The sequence below is a fragment of the Ammospiza caudacuta genome, chromosome 32 (assembly GCF_027887145.1).
Source record: "Ammospiza caudacuta isolate bAmmCau1 chromosome 32, bAmmCau1.pri, whole genome shotgun sequence".
Classification (NCBI taxonomy): Eukaryota; Metazoa; Chordata; class Aves; order Passeriformes; family Passerellidae; genus Ammospiza; species Ammospiza caudacuta.
The window spans coordinates 2,468,354-2,478,966 of NC_080624.1; the positions used below are offsets into that span (position 1 = coordinate 2,468,354).

Genomic DNA, 10,613 nt, shown 5'->3' on the forward strand with positions numbered 1-10,613 from the left:
CCCAGAGAGGGGGGAGCGCCGCCATTGGCGGGAGCCTCAAGAGCCTGGAGAGGGGCAGGGGGGACTCCTTGGTGCCGCTGCAGCCCCGAGCAGAAAATGAGGGGAGACGGAGCCTGGGAGCCCAAAGAGCCCCGGCATCCTGAAATGGGGAGAGCCAAGAGTGGGGAGCTTTTGGCATTGCTGGGACTGCCAGCAGCCTGGGGAGGGCGGGCACCGAGGAGAAGGGGGACCCTCAGTCGAAGCGTTACCCCAGCAGGTAGGACAGGGGGGAACCTCCCCGGGCACCTGCGGGATGGGGGGCGATGCTCCCGGGGTCCGGAGTTCAGGCAGCGCCGGAGCCGCTCGATGCTCGCCGTCGTGTGCTCCCACAGCTTCCTGCTGCCGCTCCGCCTCTTCCTCTCTCCCTTCTCCTCCTCCCCCGGTCCCGGAGCCCTCGCAGCCGGCGGGAGGAGCGGGTATGGAGCCGGGCCAGGTCGGAACGGAGAGAGGGGTGGGGGGGATGGCAGCAGTGGGAGTGACTGGGCTGTACTGGGATCATCCTGGGAGCAGCTCCCGGGTGACTGAGTTCTACTGGGACCGTACTGGGATCACACTGGGAGTGAGGAGGAGCAGCGCGATGGCTCCAGCGCTGGGGCTGGGGGCGCTCCTGGGGCCCCGAGATTGCGGCGAGAACTGAGGGGGGACCCCTGGCACCGGGACTCTCTGATCGCCCATCCTGGAGCACCGGGGGGCCCCTGAACCCCCATTCCTGGGCACCGGGATCCCCCCGCACTCCCATTCCCGGGCATGGGATCCACCCTGCACCCCCTTCCCGGCCATCCCGCCTCTCCCAGCCCCCAGAGCCCCCTTTTCCTTCCCCCAGAGACCCCCTTGACCCCTATTCCTGCCTTTCCCAGACCCCAGCCCCTCATCTCCTCCACACCGAGGACACCCGGGGCCTCTATTCCCAGCCATCCTGGCTTTTCCCAACTTTTGCTGGGAGTGGGGAACACTGGGGACCCTTGGAGCTCCCTTTCCTGCGTGCAGGAACTCCCTTAGCCTAGCCCGTCCCCGCTCTGTCCACCGCAGCCTCCCCTTTTTTCAGTCCTGGAACCCCCAAATCCCATTCCCTGCTCTCCCAGCTCTCCCTTTGGTTCCCCCGTTGGTTCCCCTGTGGCCCCCAGCCCCCAAATCTCGGTGTCCCCCCAGTTCTCCTGTCCCTGCGTTCCCTGCCCTTTCCCGGCCCGGGGTTCCCCCAGTTGGTGTCCGTGGAGTCCCTGGCTGGGATCCCCTTCCAGCGGGATCTCGGCACAGCCAGAGCCGGCATCACGAGCGGCACCGGCACGGGGCCACCAGGGAGCTGCCTCTGCTGCAGCTGCATCCTGCCATTCCCAGTTGCTCCCAGTTCCTCCCAGTGGCTGCGCAGTCGGCTCCCAGCATGCGCCTGGCAGCTCCCAGCACCCCCCAGACAGGGACCAATCACACCCCCTACAGTCCCAGTCCGATTGTAGCTACTCCAGGTATAATCCCAGTCAGTCCCAGTATGATCCCAGTCACACCCAGTATGATCCCAGTCACTCCTGATATGATCCCAGTCACACCGAGTATGATCCCAGTCACTCCCACTTCCCCCCACTTGCTTTCAGCATGACTGCAGTTGCTGACAGCCACTCCCAGTCAATCCCAGTATGATTCCAGCCACCCTCAGTGTGATCCCAGTCTCACCCAGCATGGACCCAGCTACTGCCACTGTCATCCCAGTATGATCCCTGTTGCCTCCAACATAATTCAAATTGTTCCCAGTTCCTCCCAGTATGATCCCAGTTGTCCCTAGAGTAGTCCCAGTCCCTCTCAGCATCGTTCCACTCACTCCCAGTTGCCCCCAGCATGGTCCCAGCTGTTCCCAGTGTGCTTCCAGTCCCCCCGGTATGGTCACAGACACTCCCAGGATATCCCAGTTGGCCTAGTACAGTTCTAGTTAGCTCAGAATGATCTCAGTCTTTCCCAGTTCCTCCCAGTGGCCACCAGCATGATCCCAGTTTCTGGCAGTTGCCTGAAGTGTGATCCCAGTGGCTCCCAGGATGACCCCAGCAGGATCAGTAGTCACTCCCAGCATGGTTCCAGTTACCCCCAGTATGACCCCAGTCAGTCCCAGATACTCCCAGTATTATTGCAGTCATGCTCAGAGTGACTCCCTGGCACTCCCAGTGTGGGCCCAGTTGCTCCCAGTCGCTTCCAGTATGGTTCCAGTTGGAGCCAGCACCTTCCCAGTCACTCCCAGTATGATCCCAGCCATTTCCCATAGGATCCCAGTATGATCCCTGCATGGCCACAGCTGCTCCCATGATCATCCAGTGTGGTTCCAGTTGCTCCCATTTACCCCCAGTGTGGTTTCAGTCTCTCCCAGTGTATCCCAGTTACTCCCAGCATGTTCCCAGTCCCTCCCAGTTGCCCTGAGTTGCTTCCAGCCTGAGGCCAGTTGCTCACAGCCACTCCCAGTCACCCTCAGTGCAGTCCCAGTGGCTGCCAGTATGATCCAGTATGATGCCAGTGACTCCCAGCATTGGCCAGCTTCTCCTCCTGTCATCCCAGTAGGATCCCAGTAGCCCCCAGCACGGTTCCAGTCACTCCCTGTTCCTCCCAGTGTGACCCCAGTTGTCCCTAGTATAGTGCCAGCCAATCCATAGATGATCCCAGTCCCTGTCAGCGTGGTCCCAGTCATGCCCAGTTCCTGTCAGCGTGGTCCCAGTCATGCCCAGTTACTCCCAGCGTACACCCAGTCACTCCCACTTGCTCCCAGTTGCCCCCAGAATGAGGTTCCAGTTCTCACCAGCATGGTCCCACCTGTTCCCAGTGTGGTTCCAGTCACCTGAGTATGGTTAACAGACACTCCTGGTATATCCCAGTGTCCCTCAGCATGCTCACAGTTATTCTCAGTCGTTCCTAGTTCCCCCAGTACAAACCAGTCTCTGGCAGGGGGGACTCCTTGGATCCCCTGCAGCCCAAAGCAGAGAATGAAGGGGAGTAGGGACCCCAGGAGCCCAAAACTCTAATCATCCCAGATGATGGAGTGATGGAAAAGGGAGGAATTGTTGTTTTTTGGATTCCTGCGACTCCCAGCAGATTGGGGACGGCAGGGACTGGGTAGATGGGAGACCCCCCAATGCAAGTGTGCCCCCAAGCAGCTGGGATAAGGGGAACACCCAAACGCCAAAGCGGAGAGACTACAGAGACAGAACACCTGGGAGTCAATTTCAGTGCTAAATCTTGGTGTTTGCGATGTTTTTATGCCTGGTGACTTCTAGAGATGGACTTGGGCAGAAGGACCTTGAAACTCTGTGTGCTCATCCCCTGTTTTCCCTGCAAACCAGGATTTCCCATTCTCAACCCTTGGCTGGATGGAGGAGGAGGCTGCAAGAAAGAGGAAGATGCCCCGGGACACTGAGGCAGGTGAGGAGGAAGTCAGTGCCCCTTTCCCCTCTGTGCTGCTCCATCTCCCAGCCCAGCATGGCCCCGGCTGCAGCACAGCCCTGGGGGGATCTCCTTGCCCTTGCCTGTGGCATGGAGGCAAATCCCATCCTGTCCTTGTCCTTCCTCCCCCAGAGCAGGAGCTGAGCATGGACAGCAGGGAGGACAAATCTCCAGGGCAGCAGAACCTCATGGAAGAGGCTGTTTTGAGTGACTCCCCAGTGCAGGAATCCGATGGGAAGGAAAAGCCCCAGAGATCCCCCAGGAGGAAGGGCTGCAAACCCAGCCCAGGGTGCTCTGCGGAGGAAAGAGCCAGCCTGAGCCAGGAAGGTGGACAGAGCTTCAGCCAGAGCTCAGAGCTGATGCTCCATGAGCAGCTCGATGATGGGGAGAAGCCCCACAAGTGCCTGGAGTGTGGGAAGAGCTTCAGCTGGAGGTCCCGCCTGCTCCGCCACCAGATGATCCACACTGGGGAGAAGCCCTACGAGTGTCCTGAGTGTGGGAAGGGCTTCAGAGACAGCCCCCAGCTCACCATCCACCATCGCATCCACACCGGGGAGCGGCCCTACGAGTGTTGGGAGTGTGGCCAGAACTTCCTCCGGAGCTCCCACCTGACCTCCCACCAGAAGATCCACACAGGGGAGAGGCCCTACGAGTGTTGTGAGTGTGGGAAATTGTTTCCGACCAGCTCCCTTCTCCTCACCCACCAGCGGATTCACACTGAGGAGAGGCCCTTCCGCTGCCCCATCTGCAGGAAGGGCTTCAAGCACAACTCCCACCTCACCAGGCACCGGCGCATCCACACCGGGGAGCGGCCCTACGAGTGCCCGGAGTGTGGGAAGAGGTTCAGGACCAGCTCAGTCTTGAATCAACACCAGTGGAGGCACCGCTAAGGGAAGCCCTGCAAGTGCCCCAGCTGCAGGAGGAGCTTCATGCACTGCTCCAACTCCATCCCCCATCAGAGAACCCTCGCTGCAGAGAGCCCTGGTGTCCCACATTCCCAATAATCCAAGTTGGAAAAGCCCTGGTGATCCACATTCCCAATTATCCAAGTTGGGAAGACGCCTGGCTGGTGGTCTCCACATCATCCTGGATCCCTGTAGGCACCTGACTCAATGCTGGGGCAGGAACATCCATTGGGTCTCAGCTCCGTATTGGAAACTCCTTGGGAAGAGCTGATTTTTTACCTTGTCGTGGTTTGAAAGACAGGTGTCTGCTAAGGTGTCTGCTAAGGAAGGCAGGAGCCCTCCTTGGAATGGAAAATGTAAACCCCCTCCCTCTGAATTAGAATCATGAAATTAAGGGCTCTCAGGCAAAGATATGGGAATAGGAATAACAGTTCTTTAGTGGTGTGTATAGTAAAGCAAACAAAGAAAAACAACTACAGCATTGACAGAGGCTCTGCTGCACAAACCCACAGGGGTGGGTTGGATGATCCAGGTGCCCCAGCAGGACTTGGGGAGCACCAGGCTGGGCTGGCAAGATGTATCAGCAGGCAGGGGGTGTGGGGTGTGAAAAACACCTTCAGTCTCCTGTGAAAAATTTAAAAATTTCATAAAGGGCAATAGGAAACAAGGACCATAGAGCAAAGGTAATTCCAGCCAGGTGCATCTTGGCACTCAGCTGGGGATGCCCCTTAAATACCTTTTCCCTTACACCAACCTTTTGTATATTTATAGACCCTTATCCATAGTAAACATTTCCCCAAGCTAGTTTACATGTTCCAAGAACTCCTTAGCATATCTCGTCCTTGGATCTGCCATTTTAGAGCATTAGTATTCCTGGCTTGTGGTTTTAGTCCTTTTTTTATCATCATCTTCAGTTTTGGGCCCAGTCCACAGTGCCTTCAGACAGTGGTTGGCAGATCTGTACAGCTGTCCTCATCCTGTGTTCGTTGTGTTAGGAAAATTAATCCACAAACATCAGAGATTTATGTCCAGAAAGGAGACAGAGGAGTCCTTTGACTTATTCAAATAAAGGGAGAGGCCATGGGGCATCCCCCTGGGATCTCTCAAAATTTTGGAGGACACAGTCTCCTTTTTATCCCAGTTTCCCAGCTGTATTTCCCTTCTGTCTTTCCCCATTGGCTGAGGTACTTGGGAGGTACAGACCTCAAAACATCTGATACCAAAGATTTCCCTCTAATGTATAACCCTCCCTTTTAATTTTTAATTGTTATGGAATTTAGGGGTTTCCCCCATTGTTTCTTCCATCTTTCAATGTCTAATTTCATTTATCAGCAACCCTAAAGTTTATTTGTAAAAACAAATATCTTTTCCCATTAATTAGTGGAATCCTTCCCATTGTTTCTTTAATCTCCCAGTGCTAGTTTTATCTACCAGCAGACCCACAGCTGGTTTGTAAAGACAAATCTGCTGTTCCTCTCAATTGGATGTTATCCCAACCAAAGCAGGCATTTTAGCACAAGCATAATTATATCAGCTATTTCACTACTATGTCTAACCTTAATTAACAACAGAAATAGAAACTATAGAGCAAAGTTATTTTAACACCACAGATATAAAATCCATTTTTACATTTGTGAAAAGCCACTATTATAATATGTATCTATAACAGTGGCTGCAGGGCAGGGAGAGCCGAGCTCAGGGTCCCAGGCAGACGGGGATGGTCCCTCTGTCAGTGAGGCGGGTGTTAATAAGTGTGAAAAACACCAATCACTTGTTTTTAAAATTTTAAAAGTTAAATAGTAATAAAATGGTTATAAAAAATAGTAATATAATTAGAGTAATAATAATTTTGACAATTTGAATTAGGACAATATGAGACAATAGAGACAAAGAGTTACAGATGTCCAGGTACATTTTCTGGGCAGCACAAGCCCAAAAAAGGACACCCATTAACAAAGGATTGACCATTAAAAACAATAGCCTGTTGCATATTCATACACATCGTACATGATGCATAAATTCCATTCAAACACAGGATTCTGTCTGGTCATTGTCACCTTCTTCCCCTGAATCCTAAGAGTGCCTTGGAGGTGGGAAGAAGTTGCTTCTGATAAGAGAGCAATAAATTCTTTTTCTCTGAAAGATTCAGGTGTCCTGTGGCTGCTACCTCGCTGTGAGTCCTTTCTTTAAAAAGAGTATCCTACATAGCATTGCTTGTATTTTAACATTTTTTATAACCTAAAACTATATTTAACACAGTACTTAAGAGAATTAATACAGCGTTACTTTCTAACACAACACATATAATATTCATTTTAATATTTATGAAAAGCCAATCATAAGATATATGCATTTTTCACAATAAGGTCTCAGTGCAGTCTCACAGCAGAGGCTCACCCTGATTTGCAGAAAAAATGCCGCAATTTGTAGAAGCTGTAAAGCCAGTATGATTTATTTCAGTGCTGCCCTAAGGACATGGGCACCCCCGAAAATTCCCAAATCTATTTTTCCTCTTAACTTGTTGCATATGCATAAAAGACATGTGCATATGAGAGGAATGTGGGATTTGTCTTTACAAACCAGCTGTGGGTCTGCTGCTAGATAAAACCAGCACTGAGAGATAAAAGAAACAATGGGAAGGATTCCAATCATTAATGAATGGAAAAAGATATTTGCTTTTACAAATAAACTTTAGGGTTGCTGATAAATGAAATTGTACGTTGCAAGATGAAAGAAACAATGGGGGAAACCCCTAAATTCCATAAGATTTAAAAATTAAAAAGGGGGGTTATACGTTAGAGGGAAATCTTTGGTATCAGGCATTTTGGGAAGTCGTACCTCTCAAGTACCTCAGAAATGGGGAAAGAGAGAAGGGAAATTGGGATAAAAAGGAGGCTGCATCCTCCAAAAATTGGAGAGACCCCAGGAGAATGTCCCATGGTCTCTCCCATTATGCAAATAAAGTCAAAGGACTCCTCTGTGTCCTTTTTGGACACAAACCTCTGATGTTTGTGGATTCATTTTCCTGGCACACGTGTATTAAACTGTCTTATAAATTTTATGAGCCTGCCAGTTGTTTAGTCACATAGTTGTAACCCAGATCCAGTTTTTCCATCAGCTTCAGCCCCAGGGTCGGCGGGGGGGGGGGGCCCTCTCCTTATCTCTCTTCAGCTTGGATGTTTGCATTCCTTTCTAGGTAGCCTTGAATCTCCTTTGTTTTCTCTGCAGGCTTTTTTGGGAGCACACAAGTTAACAGACTACAGGAGATTAAACAGCAGACTTCAGCTAAATCTAAAATTGGTTTCTATCCCGAGTTAAATTTCTAACCCACAGCTGGAGAAGCAGCTCTGGGCTGGGCTGGGAGAAACTCCCAGATAAGAGAACTGCAGCCAGGTGCCCTCCTCCCTGAGCTTGATCACATCTTTTGTTTTCTGAAGTATCCAGTTCTTAGTGTTTCCTAGCAATTCTCTAAGTAAACAGGAACAAAAGGACCCCCCAACATACCTTTGCACCCTAAAAATTCTGCTCTGTCCAATCATTTCTTCTGGTGGCATCGAGCATAGCTGGATAATCCTTGTAGGTCCTTTCCAACCTAAATAATTTCCATCTTTATCCCATCAAAACACCCAAAATGGAGGTAAAAATAAAGAAATTAAACAAAGAGATCTAAAGCTGCACCACTTCACTGGGATTTGGAGGTGAATTTGGGGTTCAGAGGAATATCCAGGATGTGGTTGTTGTAGGGCTGTGGGGCCACAATCTCGTAGCTGTGCTGGCAGAGTTTGTCCCCCTGAGCCCGTCTGTTCTCCAGGAATTCTGGTTCTGTCCCAGTCCCTGGCCTGGCTCTCCCCGTTTGGGGTGTCTCCCCAAAGTGCCCAAATCGCTGCTGAAGTGCCTGGGCTGCTCCTGGCTGGGGATGTTGCTGCCCACCAGCCTCTCCTGGTCAGTGCCAGGGGGTGGGAGGGGGTTTGGGGGGTCCTGGGGGAATGGGGAGAGGCTTCTGTGGCTCTTGGGGTGTTTGTGGTGCTGGGAGGGGTTTGGGGGGCTTTTGTGGCAGACTGTGAGGGGGGTTTGGGGTCCTGGCTGGGCTGTGTGGCTTGCAGAGAATTTGGGTGGGTTTTGGGGGAGATGGGAAGGGGGTTTGGTGGCTCTTAGGACCATTTACATTGCAGGGAGTGTCACGGACATATTTTCTAAAAATTCCTTTCGCTAGGAGTTTTCTCCTGAGGAGCTGAGAAGCCTCAGAAAAGAAATGTAAACAATAACTCTATGATGGCTGTGGAATGTGGTCTGGAGATGGTTTACCAACAGGTGCATCTTTGATTGGTCTCATGTGGTTGTTTTTAATTAATGAACAATCATAGGTCCAGCTGTGTCAGGACTCTGAGCAGTCACAAGATTTTATTCCTTTCTTTGCTAGCCTTCTGATGTCTCCTTTCTCTTTCGTTAGTGTAGTTTTAATATATCATTTTCTTATAATATATATCATAAAATAATAAATCAGCCTTCTGAAACACGGAGTCAAGATTCTCATCCCTTCCCTCGTCCTGGGCACCCTCAAACACCACCACAGAGGGAGTGCTTTGGGGGAGTCCTGGCCAGGAGCTGTGGCGTGGTTTGGGGGGTCTGGGAGGGGTTTTAGGGCAGATGTGACCCCCCAAAGCAGCCACCAGACCCCACCCCCAAGATGCTGCCAGGGCTCTGTGGCTCCATGTTGGGGTTCATCCTCCTGGTGCTGCAGCAGAAGGTGAGGGGGAGTCCCCAGGGGCTGTGTGTGTCCCCCCCATGCCGGTGTCACCCCCTTGTCCCTCCCCACAGGGCTCCTGCCCCAGCTCCTGCTCCCCAGAGGGAATTTGGGGAGGGGGCAGAGGGGGTGCATAGCCCCCATCAGGGGATGACCCCAGCCCAGCCCCTTTGCTCAGCACCAGGCTGAGCTCGGGGCCGATGGAAAGCAGATCCTGCAGCTGGGACAGTGTCACTGTGGTATTTTCTGAAAAATCCCTTTGCCAGGATTTCTTCTCCTGGGAAGTTGAGAAACCTCGGAGAAAATGTAAATAATAATTATCTGATTGCTTCTCCTCCTCCTCCTGCCCCTCCTCCTCCTGCCGTGCTCTCAGCTGCAGCAGCGGCGCCCTCAGGGCAGCCCAGGCCGGGCCTGGTCCCTCCATGGGGACAGGGACAGGGCCAGGCCGCCCTGGCCCCGCAGCCCCTGAGCTCCAGCAGCAGCAGCAGCAGCGGAGCCATCGCGGCCCGGCCCAGGGGCCCTGGCGGGGACACAATGGCCGCAGTGGGGCAGCCGCTGTGCTGGCTGGGGCTCGCAGCCTCAGGGCAGCCGAGACATCGCCACAACCTGGCCATTACCAGAGCCCCAGAGAGTGCAACAACCCAGCCATCGCCACAGCCCGGCCATTACCACAGCCCCAGAGAGTGCAACAGCCCGGCCACCTCCACAGCCCCGGACAGTGTCACAGCCCGACCAGTGTCACAGCCCCAGCCAGCCCTGCTCTGCCAGCGCCACAGTCCCGGCCATTGCCACAGCCCAGAGAGTGCCACAGGCCGGCCAGCACCACAGCCTCAGCCAGCACTACAGCCCCGGACAGCACCACAGCCCGGCCATTATCATAGCCCTGCCATCACCACAGCCCCAGAGAGCGCCACAGCCCGGACAGTGCCACAGCCCTGGACGTGCCACAGCCCGGCCATCGCCACAGCCCCAGACAGCGCCACAGCCCCAGACAGCGCCACAGCCCCAGACAGCGCCACGCCCTGGCCATCGCCACAACCCGGCCATTGCCACAGCCCGGGCCAGTGTCATAGCCCCGGCCAGTGCCACAGCCCGGCCATTACCACAGCCCGGCCAGCCCTGCCTGGCCATCGCCACAGCCTGGCCAGCACCACAGCCCCAAACAGTGCCACAGCTTGGCCATTGCCACAGCCTCAGACGGTGCCACAGCCCTGGACAGAGCCACAGCCCGGCCATTACCACAGCCCCAGAGAGTGCCACAGCCCCGGCCAGTGCCACATTCCCAGCCATTGCCACAGCCTGGCCATCGCCACAGCCCTAGTCAGCCCTGCCAGCCATTGCTACTGCCCAGCCAGGCCTGCCCGGCACTTGCCACCAACAGGGCCCTGCCCGGCCCTTCACCCGCCCCACACCAGGAGGCCAATGTGGCCAAGGCAGCCAGCAGCAGCCCAGACCCAGAGCCTGCAGCCACGGGCACGTCCAGCTGCTCCTCACAGTGCCCAGCAGGGCACACA

At 54.0% G+C, this 10,613-nt stretch overlaps 1 protein-coding gene across 1 annotated transcript; it reads left to right on the plus strand.

The window, feature by feature from the left end:
* Window positions 1-444: 444 nt before the first annotated feature.
* LOC131569960 (zinc finger protein 239-like) lies at window positions 445-4,340 on the plus strand. Its single transcript, XM_058822289.1, has 4 exons — window positions 445-472; window positions 3,351-3,429; window positions 3,583-4,111; window positions 4,202-4,340. The coding sequence occupies exons 1-4, from the start codon at window positions 458-460 to the stop codon at window positions 4,338-4,340; spliced, it is 762 nt and encodes a 253-aa protein (XP_058678272.1). The 5' UTR covers window positions 445-457.
* The last annotated feature ends 6,273 nt before the right edge of the window (window positions 4,341-10,613 follow it).